General features: G+C 36.2%; 4 protein-coding genes across 5 annotated transcripts; 3 read left to right on the top strand and 1 right to left on the bottom strand.

Moving 5' to 3' along the window:
• The first annotated feature begins 2,990 nt into the window (after positions 1 to 2,990).
• On the top strand, positions 2,991 to 5,482 carry LOC147500425 (TRAF-like family protein). The gene is made up of 6 exons (XM_086562063.1): positions 2,991 to 3,046; positions 3,445 to 3,574; positions 4,146 to 4,315; positions 4,416 to 4,719; positions 4,848 to 5,014; positions 5,213 to 5,482. Exons 1-6 carry the CDS (start codon positions 3,010 to 3,012, stop codon positions 5,350 to 5,352), a joined length of 948 nt encoding a protein of 315 aa, XP_086418189.1. The 5' UTR covers positions 2,991 to 3,009; the 3' UTR covers positions 5,353 to 5,482.
• A 2,636-nt stretch (positions 5,483 to 8,118) lies between these two features.
• Positions 8,119 to 10,843, top strand: PAP23 (purple acid phosphatase 23). 2 transcript variants are annotated; one of them, XM_086562061.1, is made up of 7 exons: positions 8,119 to 8,479; positions 8,682 to 8,870; positions 9,010 to 9,346; positions 9,514 to 9,731; positions 9,933 to 10,123; positions 10,227 to 10,508; positions 10,617 to 10,843. In XM_086562061.1, the coding sequence occupies exons 1-7, from the start codon at positions 8,197 to 8,199 to the stop codon at positions 10,767 to 10,769; spliced, it is 1,653 nt and encodes a 550-aa protein (XP_086418187.1). In that variant the 5' UTR covers positions 8,119 to 8,196; the 3' UTR covers positions 10,770 to 10,843. The 2 variants fall into 2 exon arrangements, with proteins under 2 accessions (XP_086418187.1, XP_086418186.1); XM_086562060.1 differs by having other exon boundaries at positions 8,120 to 8,479; positions 8,679 to 8,870.
• Positions 10,844 to 11,293: 450 nt separating this feature from the next.
• On the bottom strand, positions 11,294 to 17,164 carry LOC147500423 (uncharacterized). The gene is given in 11 exon segments (XM_086562062.1): positions 11,294 to 12,272; positions 13,153 to 13,294; positions 13,816 to 13,940; positions 14,014 to 14,491; positions 14,493 to 14,832; positions 14,834 to 14,985; positions 14,988 to 15,338; positions 15,790 to 16,188; positions 16,305 to 16,378; positions 16,459 to 16,854; positions 16,956 to 17,164. Coding segments are annotated over 11 exon segments (3,315 nt in total). The 5' UTR covers positions 17,128 to 17,164; the 3' UTR covers positions 11,294 to 11,586.
• Positions 17,165 to 19,001: 1,837 nt separating this feature from the next.
• Positions 19,002 to 20,130, top strand: LOC147500422 (uncharacterized). The gene is made up of 2 exons (XM_086562059.1): positions 19,002 to 19,317; positions 19,781 to 20,130. Exons 1-2 carry the CDS (start codon positions 19,082 to 19,084, stop codon positions 19,998 to 20,000), a joined length of 456 nt encoding a protein of 151 aa, XP_086418185.1. The 5' UTR covers positions 19,002 to 19,081; the 3' UTR covers positions 20,001 to 20,130.
• Positions 20,131 to 21,454: the final 1,324 nt, after the last annotated feature.

The following is a 21,454-nucleotide window of genomic DNA, read 5'->3' as shown; positions in this document are numbered from 1 at the left end:
TAATCTTCAATGATCCCACATAGTAAATCAAACATAATTTATTTTTATGTCATGTTTGCAAGGACACTCTGAGATGGATCGATTAGAAGTTGGTATTATACACCACATTGGATAATTAAAAGGAAATCGGAAATTGGATTCAAATGCATAACCGAGCTCAAAAAGTAATTAACGGAAATTAGAAACTTTATGCAAATGCAATAAACTAAACTAAAAAAGTAATTAACTAGAAATTGAAAACCTAGGTGCAATTGCATTAAACTAACGTCCGATAATAACTAAAGGGAAATTAGAAATTGTATACAAATCCTTGAAAAATATTTAATGGGAAATCGAAAACGGTATGCAAATACATCAAACAAACCTCAGATAATAATTAATAGGCCGAGAAATCGGAAACTGGATGCAAATACATTGAACTAAACTCAAAAAATAATTAACATAAAATAAAAAACCGAATGCAACTGCATTAAACTAACCTCATAGAATAATTGGTGGGAAATCGGAAACTAAATGCAAATGCATTGAAATAATCTCAAAAAATAATTAACGGGAAATCATAAACCAGATATAATTGCATCGAACTAACCTCAAAGCATAAATAATCAGAGACTAGATGTAGATGTATTAAACTAACCTTAAAGAGTTATTAATGGGAAATCGAAAACTAGATCCAAATGCAATGAACTAATCGCAAAGACTAATTAATGAAACATTGAAAAATGGATGAAACTACACTGAACTAACCTAAATGAATAATTATCGGGAAATTATAAATGTGATGTAACTGCATTGAACTAACCTAAAAAAATAATTAACGGGAAATTGAAAACTTGATGCAAATGTATTGAACTAACCTCAAAGAACAATTAACATAAATTCGGAAATTGGATGCAACTGCATTGAACTAACCTCAAAGAATAATTAACAAAAAACCAAAAACTAGATGCAACTGCATTAAACTAAAATAAGATATTAACTAACGGGAAATAAGAAATTGGATGCAAATGCATTGAAATATCCTCAAAAAATAGTTAACTGAAAATTGAAAGTCGAATGTAACTGCATCGCACTAACCTCAAAGCATAAATGTCGGTTTTTTTAGCCTTCTCACATGAGTAATTACGAGTAATTAGGAACCCAAAATGAAAGTGAGTTTAAAAAAACAGACTCTTACATGTATGCAAACTGTATAGAAATTGTAAACTATCGAACTAACCTAGAAAAACAATTAACGTAAAAATCGAAATTGGATGCAGATGTATTGAACTAACCTCAAAGAGTAATTAACGAGAGATTAGAACCTGGATGCAAATTCAATAAAGTAATCTCAAATACTAATTAACGAAACATAAAAAACTGGATACAACTGTACTGAATTAACCTTAATGAATAAGTAACGGGATATTATAAAATGGATGCAATTGCAATTGAACTAACCTTAAATAATAATTGATGGAAATCGAAAACTTAATGCAACTGCATTGAACTAACCTCAAAGAATAATTAATGAGAATTTGGAAACTGAATGCAACGTACTACATTAAACTAACCTCAAAGAATAATTAATGAAAAATCATAAACTTGATGCAAATGCATTCAACTAATAACCCTAAAATATATTTGTATTATATGTAGGGGGAATAAATGTCTCGACAAATATAGTTTTGCATTTTAAGTAATGTTTATCATACTTCTTTTATTGTGATTGGGAATGCATTGCTATTCAAGTAGCTTCAATATTATCTTCACCAAATTGGACATTCTCAAAAAACTTCAATCAAACTTCAATTGTTAAAACTAACAATGAAAAGAAGTCGATGAGTTTTATCAAAGTTTGATGCTTCCTTTTTATAGAGAGTGGTGCAAAAATTTAATTGAGTAATTAATATAATTTTCATATCTCATAGCTATGCATAGTTGCTAATAATATTTTTAGAATAATTTAATATAACGGCACCCGCTTAAGTAGGACACGCTCATGTGATAAATCTTTTCAAGTGGGAGTAGTGTATTCTTTGAGGATATGGAAACAATCAATCTATTTTAGTGATTTGTACACATTATTAGTAAAATTCGAGTGTGATGATTTACCGTTAAATCACCATAAATCTAATAAAACTATTATACAAGCTAGATCGAGTTTAAGATAATTCTATTTGAAAATTACGGATTAATATCCTAAACCACAAAGTGAAGAGGCTATCTCAATTTGATCTCTTAGTTTCCAAGTACTTATACACCATAATTGTTGCTCGGCTATCTCAATTTGATCCCTTAGTTTCCAAGTACTTATGCACTATAATCGCTGCTCATTAACGTATTTCGGTTGATTTTCAATAAAAATATATTTTGATTTGAAAATTTGCTGCTAAATCACCATAAATCTAAAAAAACTATTATACAAGCTAGATCGAGTTTAAGATAATTTTATTTGAAAATTATGGATTAATATCCTAAACCATAAAGTGAAGATGCTATCTCAATTTGATCTCTTAATTTCTAAGTACTTATGCACCATAATCACGCTTATTAACATATTTCAATTTATTTTCAATAAAAATATATTCTGATTCGAAAATTTGTGTGAGACATTTTATAAAGCCTTTTCAGCACACAAAATATTTAATAGATCCCGGGCGTATGCCCGGGTCCAAAATCTAGTGTTTATCTAAATTTCAAAATACGATATATTAGCCTCTGTTGTTTACAATGCCAGTGAGATTTTTGCTCTGTGTATATTATATTATTACACTATTCTGAAGAATCACTACAAAATAATTCGTACATCATTGGCCATTGCATACATTCTTGCAAAATGCTAATTACTATGTAGAATCATTTACGTAGAATGAAAGCTTCTCTAATCACAAGAAAGAATAAATGTAAAACTGAACGAAAGATATTCCAGACACAACTATACAAGGCAGAATATATGAAATCTTTAATTTCCTATAAAAGCCATAGAAAACAATAATCTAGTTATCTAATTGCTGTCAGATAAAGACTATGGCAGATTTCCAATCTATTCCAAACGACAAGGAAGGTAAGTTAGCTTCCCATTGTCTGTGTGTGAGAGTATCCGTGTGTATGTGTTTTTCTGGATATTATGACCCACCTCCCAATATTTATTTCAATACTTTGAAGATTTAAGGTCTATGCCATGTGATCATTATTATTTGGAGTTGCTGGTTTTGGAATTTGGATGTGGTTACGAGGAACCAAAAACCATAAGTGTGGAAAACCAGTAGGTTCAAATGCCTAGAAAGCTTTTAATCGGACTAAGTTCGGTTAGGTCTAGCTCCGGGTATAGGGTTTAGGGATTGTCATTGGTTGGGCTAAAAATGATACAGCCCACGAAATTGCAGTCCAAGAGAGTTATCTTTGAAAACGAAGTCAGTAGAGAATCTAACAATCTATCTGTTTTCCGAAATCATTCTACAGGAACTTTTGAATCAATCAGAGATGATCCACCAACACATTTTACATTTGCAATTCAATCATTCTCATTGCTTCAAAAATGTTCAATAGAGAGATATGAAACGAGTATTTTTGAAGCCGGAGGATATAAATGGTACGTTTGATAATCGTGTTACTAAACTAGGAATTGATATTGAGGCCATTTCATCTTAGGGACTCAAAATATGCCCAAAAAATAATAATAATAATAATAATAATAATTTTGAGGCACTATATTCAGTAATGTTCTAAAAAAAGGGGGCGGTGGGTGAACGCCTAGGTCTTCTAGGCAGCACCTAGACACCCAGTGCTAGACGGTTTTTTTCTAATAAATATATTATAATATATAGTCATACACACAACATAATATATAGACCTCCGGCTGCCTAGACCGATTTTCAGAACATTAACTGCAGCCCTTAGACCCAATAGCTTGGGCCCAATTCCATAGAACTCTGTCTTTGGTAACATGTGTTCATGTATTAGGCTGATATTTCCAATGTACCAAAATATGATTCAAACCAATAGGTAATGGGCTTAATTCTACCGCCTTTTTTTTTGATAATATTATACCACCATTTAAACAAATTGAAGCAATCTTTTTAAAATTAATGTAAATACATTAAATTTTAATGTTAAAATCAGGATTAAACATCCTACAGTTGCTAAATAATTTGTTCTCACAGGAAATTATGCCTCTTTCCAAATGGAAACAAGAACAAAAATGTTAAGGAGCATGTGTCTCTTTACTTAGTGATAGCAGAGACAAATTCTTTACCCCCTGGTTGGCATGTTAATGTGGTCTTCAGATTCTTTTTGTTTGATCAGATACGTGACAAGTACTTGACGATGGAAGGTACCTCAACAATCCATATTTTGCAGTCTTAGTTTGTTGTTGCACAGTTGTATGTCAACTAATATACATGCTTTACAATTCATGGTATTTCTCCTCCCAGACGTTAAGGCAACAGGAAAGCGTTTCCATGCAATGAAAACTGAATGGGGTTTCGACCAATTGATCGCTCTTAAAACTTTCAATGACCCTTCTAATGGATATCTTGTTGATGATGAGTGTGTATTTGGAGCCGAGGTATTTACATGTAACGAAAAGAGTCAAGGAAAAGGCGAGCGCCTTTCCATGATTAAAGGAGCCACTAGTTGTAAGAACACTTGGAAGATAGAAAATTATCCTAAGCTAGAAAAGGGAAGCATGAAGGAATGTTTAGAGTCTGAACCTTTCACAGCAGGAGATCACAAATGGTACGCTTGCAAAATTTTGCCCAAGTTCATGCTTTTCAGCACTTCATTATCTTGGGCTTCACTGTTATGTTTTATTAGGCCCAGTGTCGATGAAATCAAAATCCTTCCCTTGTTTCCATGTTTTGCAGGTTGGTTAGGCTCTATCCTAATGGCTTTGGTGAAGGAAAGGGTAATAGTGTGTCTTTGTACTTGGCTTTAGCTGATTCTAGTGCACTCCCAGCTGGAAGGACTGTGTATGTCGACTTCACCTTACGCTTCATGAATCAATCAAACCAAAGAATAATACAATCTAAAGGTAATGGTTTCATAGTTCCATACTTCCATGCAGTAATATAATTTCTCTAAGCTAGTTCGTAGAAAAATGCCAAGGAGGTACTTTTTAAAAGGAAAGGCTTCAAAATTTTATACATTAATTTTCTCAGTGCGTGTGATCGAGTTGGATTATATGTTTAATTAAGACTTGATTAAAATTGAGTTCATATTTCCTTTGCAGCTACATATTGGTTTAGTGCATCAAACGACATATCTGGTTGGCAGAAATTCCTGCTACATAGTTATCTTGCCGTTTTGAAAGATGCTTTCACTGTCGAAGCAGAAGTTACTGTGATGGGACTATGCGACAAAATGCCATGAACTCATTTAGTCCTTCTATCAAGATTGTTCATCACTTCATTGTACTTGGAACAGTTTTCAATTTGTTATTTGTTGTAAACTTGTAATACACGGTCTTCAGATTTCAAACTTAAACTGTACGTTCTACTTACTACTCGTTACTTCGAAACACAAGCATATAGGTTCATCGTTGCCCATGGTCTTGTTCGTCGTTGTTGTCATTACAATGCAACAGCATCTTTTTTTTCCAGGCAAAATGTGAATATATTATATATAATAAAAGTTTACAAACTAGGGGTTAAGCACCACCTGGGCTGGATCAAGTTCCCACTTTGAAACCAAAAAATAAATTCCATAAAGGTGATAAAACCTTCATTCCAAAGTCTAAACCATATGTATTTCCAATAAAAATAAATCATTTATATCTTGCTGGAATTTTCCTTGCCCTGGGTGGAAGAGGAGTCAGATCCACATCTTTCCCCTTTGTCTTGCTTCCTTTCTCCTTTTGAAACTGCCATGGTTCATCACCATCCTGTGAGTTATCCTCGTCATCAACCTGCTCCTGAGACATCCATGCAGGCTTATACTTTTTCTTTGCTATCTTCTGCCATGGTTCTTTACCATCCTCGGCATTTTCATCATCATCTCATGGTGGGTCAGCCCAATTAACCGATCTTAGCAGTGAATTTGCCTCATTCAATAATTTGAGCCTGTTTCCTCTCCAAAAGTGGTGGAAGAAGAATTGAACTCAGCCATTCTCATCGTTGAAGAGGAATTGGGCTCTAAACCTCCACTCTTCATAGTCCTCGCAATGGGAGAATAGGAATCAGCTGCTCGGCTATTCTCTTGCGGCACAATTGTATTTTCAGCCATAGTGACTCTGAGTGGAGGTGCAATGTAGTGTGTAAGACTACACAGAGTTGGAGAAACAAAATTTTCAACAGCTAGAGAGCAGTTAGTAGCTGTAACCTCCGCTTGCGGAGCATTCAAAGGTTGCCTTGATTGCATTTCCACAGCTAGTGGAAGCAATGCAACAACATCAGTAACTATATGTTCTGCTACCCCAACTTGTGGTATTGCATCAACGTGATCAATTCCATCTTCTTGTGTTTGTGCATCCTCCTCAGTTGCTTGCTGCTCAACTACACTATCCACGGTGCCCACATCAATTGGAACCACCTCAGTTGTTGTTGTAGTAGGCACCTCAACGGGAACTGTACCCATCGTCTCAACTGAGACATTGTTCATTGGTTCGATCAGTACATTTTTGTTCTTGTTTCTATTCCTCTTATTTTTCTTCTGTTTTTGCACATCCTCAGCTTGTTTCTCAGCCACTACTGCTTCTTCGCGTCTAAATCCTTTTTGCAGTGCCTTGCACTCTGCAACAAGGTGCCCAACAGATTTGCAGTGACCACAATACTTTGGGAGTTTTTCAACTTCAACTTCTTGAAGGAAAGATGTATGCTCATCCTCTTCAACAAGTATCTGGTTTGGTATCGGTTTCGCAAGATCTACTTCAACCAAAACTGAAGCAAAAAAACTATAGTCTCTTTGCATAGTATGTTTGTCAACACCAACAGGAGAGCCAAGTCCTCTACCCATTGACATCAAGATTTCATAATCCCAATATTGTTGTCCAAGTTTTGGAAACGTAATCCAAACTAAAGCACTAGATTTTACCTGGACGTCGGGGTCGAAATCAGGCGTCCATTTTGTTAGTCGAAGAGTTTGATCTTTGAATTTCCATGGTCCGCCACACCATATCTTCTTCCAGTCATCCTCGCAAGTTAGCCGAATCATGAAAAATCCTTTACCAAGAGGAATGATCTTCCAATCTCCCTTTGGCTTCCAAGTTTCCATTGCAATTCTACGAACTTCTTCCACATTGAGCTTTCTGAAGTCTAGTCTACCAACAAGGCTGTACTTACAGTAAAGCTTTCCTCGTTCCACTGCTTGTTTTGGTAGCTTAATCATCGGCATATTTCCTTTCATTTCTGGAACTGGAAGAGAATCCAAGTCCAGTTGTTGAGGTTGAGCACCGCGAACTTTGTCTGCAAAGGAAACTCTTTTCTCAACATTTCCTTCATTATTCTTAGTGAGATCTACTAAAGGTGCTTCCTTTAGCTGTTGTTGGGTGGGAACAGAGCCTCCAAGGAAGCCCCAAGGACACACAACCACCATTGAGAGCTAAATAGCGACGGTCAAACGAGAGTCAACGTGAGTCAACGGGAGTCCACATAAGAGAGTCGCCATTCCTAATTGACTGGACTAAACGAGAGTCGCAACGTGCTCATGCAACAGCATCTCTTTCTTGTTTCTTCTTCGATCTTCTCTGTTGTTCTTCATCCTTGAGGAGATTCAAACAGAAAAAAACACTGGTCGGTTTAAAATGAATGAATTCTTCAAATGTGGATCATCTTCAAGACTCCAAAAGGCAAACGTTTACTACTTTAAATACGCGCGCTTTTCTGTTTTCCAAAGTCCGAACTACATACACTGAAACGCACCAACAAAGTTTTTTAGTTGGGCCTGCATCTCAAATGGGCCTTAACAATGTCCTGATCTTAATCTAGAACAAGGGATTCTGGATTCACTAGTAACGAAATATATAATGGATTTGGTATTAATGGCGAAACGGTACCATAAAAGTTAGAGTTTAAAAAGGAAGTCTTTTTCAAAAGTGGAAGATGTCAGATATCAGTATCACGCTATCACTATCTACTATAGTTACCGAAAAAACACGTACCACTATCTACTATAGTGACACTCTCTTGTTTGCATCCAAATTCCACCACTCAAAGAGTCAAAAACTGTGTTACCACCCAAAGATATAAAAGAACACTCTCCTAGAAGCACTCAAATGCTATGTTCAGAATAAATTTTGTAATGGATATTTTTAACATATGCACAGTTTTGATCATGTTTTGTTGCTTAACAGAATTCATTGTAGCAGAAAGACGCATTCCATCAACAGTGGAAGGCCCATTTAAACCTGTTACACATCGTTTTGATCCATCTTTACGTCGAGGTAGTGATGATTTGCCTATGAATCACTCAAGGCTCACTAAGAAAGTTCCTTCCATCTTCCCAGAGCAGATTGCTCTTGCCATCTCTTCGCCTACTTCTATGTTGGTCTCTTGGATTACTGGTAGTTTTCTACACTCCTTTTTAAAACTATAACGATATTACGAGTTCATTCTTAGAGTAATTTGTGTTGTTCTATATACATTTATGCTTAGTACGTTTTTTTTTATTCACTAGATTTGAGGATTTTATTGATGTGGATAGAGTGCCACAATGGACTTAACCATTATGAAATTTCTTAAGAAACTGTTCTTTTTTGGTAGGAGATGCTCAAATTGGTCCTAATGTAACCCCCCTTGATCCTTCAACTGTGGCCAGTGAAGTTTGGTATGGAAAAGAAAGCGGGATGTATCACTTTATTCAGAGAGGGGTGTCAACTGTGTATAGCCAATTGTATCCATTTGAAGGCCTTTTGAATTATACTTCTGGGATAATTCACCATGTGAAGCTTGAAGGTAAAAGAAGTTCATAAAACTGAAATGCTACCTGTCTTGTTAAGGTGGTCAAGACACTTTAAGAGGAGAAAAGTTGAATTTAGTTGTTACTAATTAGAGTACTCTTACTAACTATTGTCAGTTCTTGTGTTCTATGTAGGACTTGAACCAAGCAAGAGATATTACTACAAGTGCGGGGATAGTACCTTGTCAGCTATGAGTAAAGAACATGTCTTTGAAACTGTACCCTTGCCAAGCCCACACATGTTTCCCAAACGAATAGCAGTTGTTGGAGACCTAGGGTTGACAAGCAATACGACAACAACTATTGATCATATGATCGAGAATGACCCTGCAATGATATTAATGGTTGGAGATTTGAGCTATGCCAATCAGTATCTTACCACAGGTGGGAAAGGAGCTCCATGTTTTTCCTGTGCCTTCCCTGATGCACCAATCAGAGAGACATATCAACCTCGCTGGGATGGGTGGGGAAGGTGATAAACCATTCGCTACATATACAACACGTTACTTTCTCTGTTTTCCTGGTTATAAGAAGTACTGAAGCATACTGAGAATTGCGGCCAAATTTTGCACCTTGCACCTTGTATTTGTTTTTCTTTTCAATTTATTTCGCATTGACATGGTTGGACTCAAAATGCAGGTTTATGGAGCCTCTGACGGCAAGAGTGCCTATGATGGTCATTGAAGGCAACCATGAAATTGAGCCTCAAGCTGGTGGAATCACTTTCAAATCATATACAGAACGTTTCTCTGTTCCGTCAGAAGAGTCAGGTTCCAACAGTAGTTTTTACTACTCATTCAATGCAGGAGGAATACATTTTCTAATGTTGGGAGCTTACGTTGATTACAATAGTACTGGTATATGATCAACTCAAATCTAACTTATAAGCTCATAAATTTTTTAACATACCAGATTCCCCAATTTGTTGTTGTATTCATGTCGGATTCTTCATTCCACTTCAACTTCACATCCCTGTTGTATTGGTTTCATATCATTGGCATGTCAGTCTAACATAGCTCTGTGATGTGATTCTATTTTAAGATATACATTTATGACAGGTGCTCAGTATGCTTGGCTAAAAAAAGATCTACATCAATTCGACCGTAGTTTGACGCCATGGCTGGTGGCTGCATGGCATTCACCTTGGTATAATAGTTATTCATCACACTATCAGGAATTTGAATGCATGAGACAGGAAATGGAGTCAGTTTTATATGAATATGGTGTTGACATAGTCTTTTCTGGTCATGTAAGTTCGTTCAATTTTATGTTATTATCTTTTCCAATAATATAAGAAATCCATCAATGAGTTAAAACAGTAACTAAAGAGAGACTGATTATATGCCTAATAGGTTCACGCATATGAGCGGATGAATCGAGTGTATAACTATACATTAGATCCATGTGGTCCTGTTTACATAACAGTCGGAGATGGAGGAATATTGAAAAAAGTTGATGTCGATCATGCGGATGACCCTGGAAAGTGTCCATCGAGCGGAGACAATATACCAGAGTTTGGAGGGACGTGCCATCTTAATATTTCCTCTGGCCCTGGTAGAGGCAGATTTTGTTTGGACAAACAACCGGAATGGAGTGCATTTAGAGAAAGCAGCTTTGGGCATGGAATATTAGAGGTATCTTCTGTCTCTGTAGTGTTTTTATATTTCCTGGATGCTGCTCTCCCATGGGTATTGGAACCCGCAGTAGTGTACGAAATAAGCCTATGCCTTGTCTGTTTGCAGGTTGTAAATTCTACGTATGCCTTGTGGACTTGGCATAGGAATCAGGACATTTACAAGGAAAACAGTCATGGAGACCAAATATACATAGTACGACAGCCAAAACTGTGCTCCAAAACCTGCAAATCTTTTCCGTTGTTAAATGTGTTGCACTGATTTGTAAGATTATGTTATAATTAACTACATATATATAAAATTCGGCCAAATGCAGTTTTTTTGGTTTCGAAATTGTTATCATGTTATTGGTTCAACTGTTTTCAACTAAAGATCAAACTATAAACCACTAGTGCCATCTCTGACACTGAAAGCATCTGTTGTACTGAGAAAGGGTGAGACAGTTTCATTGGTAGTACTGAATATGATACTGAGCCTCTGACTCTAATTTTACATGATATTCCCTCCTCAGCTGTCTATATTGATGTGACGAGTGCAGAAGCAAGCTGCTGGATCATCAATAAATGTCATGTGGCATACTTCAAGTATTATGGATGATCCAGCCCTATGCAGTTCTCTAGTGCATGTTGTCATCTGACGGGTAAAGTTTGTCGTCCGACTTCTTAGCTGATTTAGTGAGTGAATTTATGTTTTTTTTTCCTCATCTATATAATTAAAAGGATAAAGATAAAAATCATTCAACATATCTTGTAATGAAGAAACATATAGAAATTGACACTGAATTATGTAGCATATTCCACGAAGTTTTATTACCAATAGATACACCAGATAAAATGGTCAGTGATCCATGTCAGTAATAGATTTTTCTTTTTTCTACAGTATCCTTGAAATACATTGGAAATTATCCTTTTCAACTAAAACCTACAACAGGTATCAATACGAACGTAAACACAAAACCGTATACCAACCTCTCTGCTCTAGTCAAAACGTCTGTGTCTGGCTGGCTCCTATACAATTCTATTTGCAGAAACTCCAATATCTATTTTCCAAAGAACAAAAAGAACAGTCAGTATTACCGTCAGCTGCCCGGCCAATTGAAATCTCCCACTGGATCATCACTTATTTGCCATGCCCCCTCGGCAATTTCAGCAAATAGTTGATCCCAACCCCAACTGGAGTAGCCCAAGAAAAACCAGTAGTCATCAGAGGATTTGTTTCCTAATTTAAAACCTTCAAGTTCTCGAACAGTTGCCAAATGGTCAAGAAAGTAGACACTTGGGAGGACTTCTGGGTAACTCTCCTGGGTAATTCTCCGAGTCATGCAGACCAAAGGCATTCCTTGTGCTATAACTGGCCCGCCAAAAGACAGAGGAGCCTGCCTCACCAACTCTAGGTGTTTGTCTAGCTTTTCAAAAGACTCCCAACTCATATGCTTATTGATAATAAGACCCTGAAAGCCTATACTTTGATTTGCTTGCACAATAAGAATCACGGATTTATCAAACGGAGGTGCATTGAGAAGCTTGTCAGTAGAAACAAGCATAGAGCCAACAAGCACATCAGGGGTAGCTTCATGTAAATCATTTGATGAGTGAGATTCGGTCGGGTGGGTTTCAGTTGATCTGGTTGGAGTCTTGTTCAGTAAAACTTCAAGGTACTCCCGCTTCGCAGCTGAATCTTCCTTAATTCGAATCAAAGCTGGAGATGAATCCTTTATTCTAACCTCATCTCTGCTTCCTTTTCCACGTACAGTCCATAAAATGCCTACAATTATAGTACCAAATTTGGTAAGTGATATTAAATCAAGATTGGATATATGAGATATATGAGAACTAATACTATTTAATAACATTGGATATATGAGATGAGCAATACTTAATGCCTAAGTAACCAAAATTGAAACAGAGAATGCAACAGTGATACTGTGCAAAAACTGCATTAGTGTACCTCAAGAATGAAAACTATGAGAAAAAGGCAAAAAAAAAAACATATTGCACTGTGATATTGAAATTCATCAAAGTCTTCCAACGTCTGTCATATGCATTTTTTCTGCTGAAATATTTTCAAACTACTCTTTCAATCTTTGTTTAGTATAAATAAACATTCCATCATTTCTTTTCCAGAAGACCATAAATAATTTCCATTCATAGGCAAAGCTTACGAATGAGATTCATCTTGCTTTCCATATCCTTCTGTTTCAGCCCGCATCAGTGTTAGCGACACTAGCTAAATATGTGCAATGCAATAAGTTGCTTCAATAACACCATTGACAGAATGAGCACTCATCATCTGCATCATTGGTTTTAGATCCAATGAGATGCTTATTGATAGTGTTTTTGTTACTTCAGGTCTCTCTACGCTTTTTTAATTTCCAATTTTTCTCTCATAAATTTCTTTAACCTGATTATGTGTAATCCATCTTATGAATAAAGTAACTACAGATTAACCTAACCCAAAATTGAGTTTGAGAGGTAGCTTGTACTTGCAACTATCTTGATGTTTCAGGAAACCAGTATATGGCACAAATGAGGTCATTATGCAACACTAATGCTGTATATACGCACTCGATGGAACTTATTCGTTTGACAAGGAAAATAAAACAATTCAAATGCTTTGAGGAGGTCATTGGTTCAAGAAGTATTACCCTCCACCTGATTGAGATGATGAGAATTGCTTCCATGATCAATTAGAAACTTCATAACATTATTTACAGACATATCTCCTCGGTAAGAAACAGCTGTCTTCCTTTGGGCTGGAAATAACAACAATGCTGGATAAACTTCCCTCTGCAAAAGACAAGTACAACGCTGTTAAAGTAACTGAGTAAACTTACAGTAAAAAGAGATTTCCTATTTAAGTTTGACCAGTATGTGCAGAATCTAGATTAACACATTGATATTTAAACAAGAAAAAAGGAAAAATGAGGAACAACAAGCAGAAATTGGCTTTAAGATCCTCTAGCTCTATACATTATTTGTACAGCTGAGCCTTCAGCAAAGTTGCAGGAAGCATTCTTAGGCGGTCTAAATGTTGTGGAGATTAAATGAATTTCCAAGAAAGTAAAACATGGAAAAGGAGTCCATTCAGTCATCAAAAGAGAAATAAAAGGATAAGCTGCTAGGACACAAAGTCGGTTTTTAGCGAAAAATATTCTATGGGCTGGAAATAACATCAGTTTCATAAGGAGTTCAATCTGATTAGCATTGTGTATATTGTTAAGTGCGGCTCATTTCAAAGACAATACAATCAATCGAACTTCTACTATCTAATAGGCAAACAAGGTGAATTTGTCCTCTAAAAAACTTACTTGACCCATGGATTTTAGAAGCGAAGTGCAGTCGTTTGATGTGCAATCCATTAAGAAAATCAGTGGAAACTCGGGTAACTTTGCATCTTCATGTATATCTGTCCAAAATCTAACCACGGATCAGCCTACATACACCTATCTATATAATAAACTGTTCTTTCTATATAAATGGCGAAGTGCATACCAATATTTAAAGACGTTCCGTGTTTCCACTCTTTAATACGTTGACATAGCCCTTAAAGGCTCGAAATACTTCTCGAACCACCAGTTCCATTCTTTGACAAAACCCGCACCAACTGTTGCTGAAAAGCACCAGGACATCATTCTCCCAAGAGTGGCCGAAATTCCGAGTGTGAGACTGATTGAAACCCAAAACTAGCTCGGAAAATGTATGAGCTGTGACCCGAGGAATAGAATCAAACTCCCGAAAATCAAGATTTACAAATGGGGGTTGTGTGGCTTCCCTAGGACTTCTGCTAACAGATTCCGAACGTTGAAATGGAACAAGACTCCCATTGAGAAACCCATCAAGGAAGCCTTGTAGTGAAGAATAGCTAAAGTTCTTTTGTTGAGGATAGATAAAATGTTGCTCAGAAAAGGGATCAACTATAACTACTGATGGAATCTCTGACCTTGCAGTCAGTGAGTTCAGAAGCTGGTAACCACAGTCAGAAAAGTAGAATCTCAAAACATCTCAGCCTAGTAGGTTCTTGCACATCCAACTTTTCTGCCTCTGTAGAGCTTTTCTCTTCCACCATCACATCCTGTGGAAGGGAGCGGTCTGCAGTCATCTGATCTGGTGACGAAGGAATAATCTCAGTGTGTTTCACAATGTAAGTCACTGTCCTTTCTTTAATTTTGGAAGGCTCAACTCCTGTTAGGTCCTCAGGCTCTAGTAGAGTTAAAATTTCATCATTATGAACATTTGCCTTATCTGGATTCACATCATTCTCAGCAATGTTTCCTGTTGGAACTTCCAATAATGGTTTGTTGGATTTGCTATTGGTCTCTTGGCTGCAACAACTCTGCTAATTTGACCTCAAAATCATCAGATAACAGCGAAAACCCTACCTCTTTTGCAACAGAGCTTAATTTAGCTTGTTTCTTCTGTTGAAGCAGAAGTGCCAAGATGTCATGAATGGACCTGCCCTGTGCATCTGCGGATAACTCAAATTCAAAACAATCTTTTCTCCCTCATTTATAACCATAACAGACACCTTATTCTTTAAGCTGCCCACCCTTGTTAATGTTGAGTGCCTTCTTGGATGTTTTGATTGATCTGAGGCACTTCCACCTTCCTTTCCTGGGAATGCCTGTGCTGAAAATTTGCTAAGAGTGACAGTTTCCTTTAAATCCGTCTGAATTGAGACATGATTGTCCAGTGCAAACTTTCTGAATACCTGGAGAGCAGCCTGGCTCTTTCTTTTAGTAATCAAGGATTCAGATGATCTGTCCACAAAAAGAATCATTGATGGCTTGTTTGCTGGTAAAGTAAAATCAGCATCATTTCCCTCACGTTCCAGCTGCATGTTAAACAGTAAGTGGCTTGATTAAACACAGCGTAAAATAAAATAGTACAAGCCGCTTATTAACTGCTATAAAACAATATTGATGTGGAATAGATAGTGGAACATTTAATATGTGCAAAGCCTCACAAGCAACAAAACAGACCTATGCACGCATGATAGGAAACCCCTATAATCGTCAAATCTTGACTTAGAACAAATGCAACATGAGTGTCTCGAGAGACTGGATGCATGAGTTGCTACCATGGATCCTGAGGGCAAGAGTCCAGAAAACAGCTCATGATGCTTGATATATATTTATATTCATCCTACTTTGTTTCTTGTGGTGTTGGTATCTTCATTCTCACTTTTAAGTTCCCTATGGAATACCTTCATATTCACTTTTCTGTTTCACTTTGAGTAGGCTAACATAGATGACAATGGTCAGTAAAATGATAAATGATCCTACCTCAGTAACAGGCGAATGGTGCATGTGCAATGCACTTCTAAAATCATTTCCGTCTTTGAGCACTTTTGAACAGTTTGGACATCCAGCAACGTGAATCACCATAACCCATGAATCATGATCTCTAGCCTCCAGAGATGTAAGCAAAAATCTTTCTGTAACCAAACCAAAACTTTGCCTCTCAGGTGGCAGGAAAAACTCTCTAGATAGTGTCATAAACTCCGAAAAGAAAGCTTCAAACTTCTGGAATTCGTCAAAGGTACAGGACATCCCAGCACCAGGTACTGTATACTTTCGGTCTCTGAAGTAGCACTCTGATTAAGCTGAGGTAAATCCACCCACACAAGGAATTTCACCAAGTCCACTTTCGGCACCACAAGTTAGCTTTTCATTATTGGATCCCTGTTTTTAAGTCAAAAGAAACACTGAATCAGGATTTTCATTACCTGGTGCATTCCCTTCTATATCTGTTGCAAAATCAGTCTCACTGTTACGTGTGATATAAATCTAACAGACACCTTCTGGTTTTCCTCCTGGCCAGATGCAGGACTTAGATTTCTTTCTCCATAAAAATTTGCTCCAGAGATGATCCCTGCGTTTCAAAGGTTTTACGATCGTCTCTGAGAACCCAAAATGAACTACAAAATAACAGTTATTAACAAAACTAATTACCATCTCTTAGAAGAAAACCACTCTCACTTCCATTCATCCTCCGTTGACTCATCAGTTTATCCGTCCATCCACAAAACTCAAAAAGAACTACAGCCTTATCTGTCGATTCATAAAATAAATTCAAATCCTCTTTATTCTTCAACAACTTCAAAGGCAATTCTTCCGGTGGGACCGAGATAAGATAATTAACCGAATACAATACATTCCGTGCCCGTAGTCTCCCTCGATATCTATACGACACACCGTGGTTATAAATAAATATACTTGTCTCCTCATTAACCCCAAGAACATCTGCTAACATCTTATCTTTATTCTTGTACATTATCATCAGCCTCAAATCATCATGCTTATAAACACTAGCTATTTGTTTCATAAGTGATCTAGACTCACCTGACCCTGAAGAACATACATATATATAAAAAATAAATGTAAGCAATGTGGGTGCAAATACCATAAATATATTAAGACTTGAAAAATGCAACATTATATATACTTACAAGGGAGTGTGATTAAGAGTAGTATATGGGGATGGAGATGGATTTGAGTTGAGAAATTTCTCTTTGTTAGAATTTGCCATTCTATACTTTGATTAGCATGGATTGGTAAATAGAGATTAAGGAGGATTAGGAGGAGAAATGAGGGTTTGATCAGAGATGGACACGTGTCCATTAAATTAGGGCTTTTCATTTTTGGAATTTGGAGTGAAGATGATCAACTTTTCAACTTTTGAGAGATGAATATATATATATAGATTTCGTTTGTCGATATATCGGGATATTCTCCTTGGTCACAGTTGGGTCACTTGCAGCTAGTAAATTCGTGGACGGCAAAAATTATGTATGGAAATTATTTGTCAAAAATCCAAAAATTTAGATTCTAATTTGTTTAAAAATTCGGCCCAAAAAAACGAAAAAAATTACCAATATATAATTCGTCTTTTATACAAATATAATACGAAAAAATTTAGTCATATTTTGTTGCATTATAAGTTTAAAAGGTAATATTTTGTTCAAATTATAGTAGGGGTGCCAATGGGTCGGGTTTTAGTGGTTTCGGTTTGGATTTTATTATTTACGGTTTTATCGGCTTCGGTTCTCAACAGTTTTAGTATGAGAATTATAGAACCCAACCCAAAACTATAAAAACCCACGGATATTTATCGGTTTCGGTTCTAATTCGGGTATTTATTATTTATTATGATTATTAAATAATTTCAATCATTTAAACACTAAAATTTATTTTTATTTTTATTTTTTTATTCTCCTACATGATAATATTTTATATATAATTAGTGATGTATCAACAATCATATTTACATCAATTTATGAATACGTATTAATTATATATGTTAAAACATTTACAGTTCATATGATAATTTAAACCTTTGATATAGAAATTAAAATAATCAAATATCTAACTTTATAATTTTGATTTTTTTTTACGTGCATACATATATATTTGTTTTCTTGTATTAACTTGATCGTGTACACACGCAATCACATATATTTGTTACCTTGATATATTTTACGTGCATACACATATATTTGTACACGTGTATTAACTCACATTTTAAATCGAACATGCGAAGATACATCGTCTTTACAATTACATTTCATCACTAATTTTTAACATGAACACTATATATCAAGCATGTATATTCTATTTAAATATACACATTTATAAATTAATAAATATAAAATGTATTAGTTAATTCATTATATACACGTTGACATTATTATTAACATCTATGATACACTTGTTTAACGTATAGTTATAAAATATACATTTAACAATACATATTTACTATTATGTTATATATATTTAATAGACTTTTACACGTAAAAAATATATTTTATATTATAATATATGAGTTTGATTATCTTAAATGTAATATAATACTAAATTTTAAATATTGAAATCATAATAATCGGTTCCGATTTCGGTTCGGGTACCCACGGGTTTTTTACCATTTGGTTCAACAATTTCAGTTATTTATCGATTCGGTTTTTAATGACCCATTTTAAATGGGTCTAACTTTTTAAGACTCAGAACCGGAATATTCAGTTTCGGATAATCGGGTACGCATTATCACCCCTAAATTGTACTAAATTGTAGTGTGTTTTTTTTATTTAAAAAATACAGACTTTATTATTTGGCAATTATAAGTCTGATCATAAACTTCAAATATTAATTTTTACAGCAATGGCCAAAGGTGTCATTGACTTTGGTAGCTTGCATCTCGTATTTAGCAATGGCCTGTCGTGGAATAGTCCCTGCAAGTTGTAACTTCGTTAGCGATGGTAGAAAGTCATTTTTGGTGGACCAACACACAAAACATTAGAAGGAGTTTCATGACAATTCAATGATGTTAACGAGTTAGAAATCCCATGAGCATGGGCAAATACAGATAGCAGGCAGAGCAGCGTATATCCAGTTCAGTTATTTTGTGATAATAATATTCCGAGTATAAATAATATATGCTATTATGCTGTCCAATTTACTGAGGTCCCATGCACATAACTGATGGCACCTTATCTGGAACCAGCCAATAAAATGTAACGTTACTCCCCTGCTGCTCCAAATCCTATCCTCTCATTGTTTTGTCTATCGATAGTCAATAGACATGAAGGGTCGAACGTTTTTTCAATTGAATTCAAGAAATTTTCTAAAGCCAGTGGCCATGGCTAATTTGTTAACACCACCACCATCCGTTCCATCAACACTATTAGCAACAGCTAAGAAGAAGACTACTCCAGTACTGCCACATTTCGGGTTTCAACAGCATTCTACTAGTGATCACCAGCATGGCCTTAGTCAGGCACGAGCTCAAAATTCGTTCGCTGAACCTATTGACCGAAGGTTAGTGCATTTCCCATTGTTCATGAAAAGAATTGATTATCGTCTTTTACCATATGAAAGATACACCAAAAAGATGCAATCATCTCATAGTTCTCCTTTTGTGCATGCACAGTAAGTTTACAATAACCTATGCCTCGTAGCAAAGCACACAAATTAACATTCAACGTCCTACTTTGTTTGAACCACCAAGTTTCTGAAAATTGAGATAGTTTGCAATTATTGGATATATGAATTACGATAGAGACTGCACACACACCCGGTCTGGGGGTCTAATACCAACACCCTACGGTGTATTGCAAAATTGCAATGCAGGACATCAAGAGAGGCAGAGAGCAACCTAAACAGACTTAACAATTCAGTTTAATAACGTGGATACTGGATACTAACATTATTATTTTGTACTATTACTATATGATACCACATCATCCAAATTTTTAAAGACATTTGAGATTAATTTGTGCAGGACATTTATGTGGGGCTTGGTTGGTGTTGCAATGGGCATAAATGCGAGTGACCAAAATGCAAATGCAGCTCAAAAAAGACCTCCACCACCCCCTCCTAAAGAGAAACAAGACCCTAATGTAACTGGTGTTCTGGCAAAAGTTCTTGCTAGCAAGAAGCGGAAAGAGGCCTTGAAAGAAGCTGCGGCAAAGCTAAGGGAAAAGGGGAAGCCAATTAACTAAACGTAATTAAATGAGCTAAAACAAGAGCGTACTTTGGATTTTGGAAGCTATGTATTTTTCATAATGTAAAATTCTTTCCCTGAAAAGAGACCAGGTACTAATAAAAGATTTTCGATTTTTCATTTTGCCATTGATAGGTTTGATACGCATCCAAGCCTAGAGGACACACCCTAGCCCGATAATGTCACCAACCTTAGGTACCGCTGGCCGTCCTCCATGGTGGGGGTTTATGTCAGAAGGCCTCGGCGGTATTCAAGTGGTGAGAGCCCACTACTTTTTTGTGTAGAGCTTTCAATCCACATTCCAATTTCCTAACAACCACATTGGAATTTGCCTGTGGTAAAACTGATGCAACTTATTTGTAGTAGAGCTTCTCTTTCGGCTACAGGGTCTTTCAATTCGGACATTGCGTGACCAGATTCTTGTGCAGGTACTCACTAGTACCGTAGCACATAGTTAAGGACCACCTTGTTCTGTCTTCTAGACTTAACTAATAAAGGGGGCATGCTGTATGTGGTCCTGGGTTAGCTTCTATATTTGATTAAACAAAGAACCCCCACCCCAGACACCTTAAATGTAGTATCTTTATATTTAAGAGACTCGTCTGATCTTCTGAAGGAATCATCACGGTATTTACTTGAATGCTTGATGGCTAGGAAACATAATCAAATTGATTTATCAGAGCGGATCCAAGTAGGGATGAACCAGGAATCTAACTTTAGAGGTGCAGTGTAGTAGTAACATTTTTCGAAGACTTTTCGCAGTTTGCATCCTTTAACTGCTAGCATCCCCTGGTTCCAACCTTGGATCGAAATTCGAAATGACTATCGTTGTCAATAATCCCTCTAACATAATGTAAGGTGTAATCCAACCATTGCTGAAGGATGAATACTAGCACGTTCATTAGGAGTGTCGATTTGAGCCATAGTTGCTAGTTTCTGTTTCACTTCACCAAGTATCAAAATATGGCTCTCCACACATGTAAAATGGTACTCGCACAACGTAACATGTACCAAATTTAATTAGGCGGCGGCATTTGGAATTGCGTAATTTGTAAGCTGTTTTTCTTAGAAAGAGAATCTCTTATTCTAGTTTGGACTTTGGACATGCCTAACTTTGTGGTCTACAAGATCATAATAGAATCTTAGAAAAAGAATTTGAAGATCAACCACAGACATCCCAAGTAGTGATGGACTGATGGATCAGACAGTAAAGGGGTGTCAGTGGACCACCACATCAAGAACTCTGCTCACCCAAGGCCATTTGCATCTTTATTGGCATCACCAAGCATTCACTGGAGATAAATGATGTATCAATTTTTTCCCTAAACAAATCAACAATTCTATAAAATAAAGAAAAGAGGATATTGAATAGGCTTCTTGCATGTTCTTCAAACTCAACTTCAAGAGGATTGAGTACTCCATTTATTTATTGCATGTAGTTACATATTCTAG

The sequence above is a fragment of the Coptis chinensis genome, chromosome 5 (assembly GCF_015680905.1).
Source record: "Coptis chinensis isolate HL-2020 chromosome 5, ASM1568090v1, whole genome shotgun sequence".
Classification (NCBI taxonomy): Eukaryota; Viridiplantae; Streptophyta; class Magnoliopsida; order Ranunculales; family Ranunculaceae; genus Coptis; species Coptis chinensis.
The sequence above is the reverse complement of the archived record's forward strand: the minus strand, read 5'-3'. Positions and strand labels throughout refer to the sequence as shown.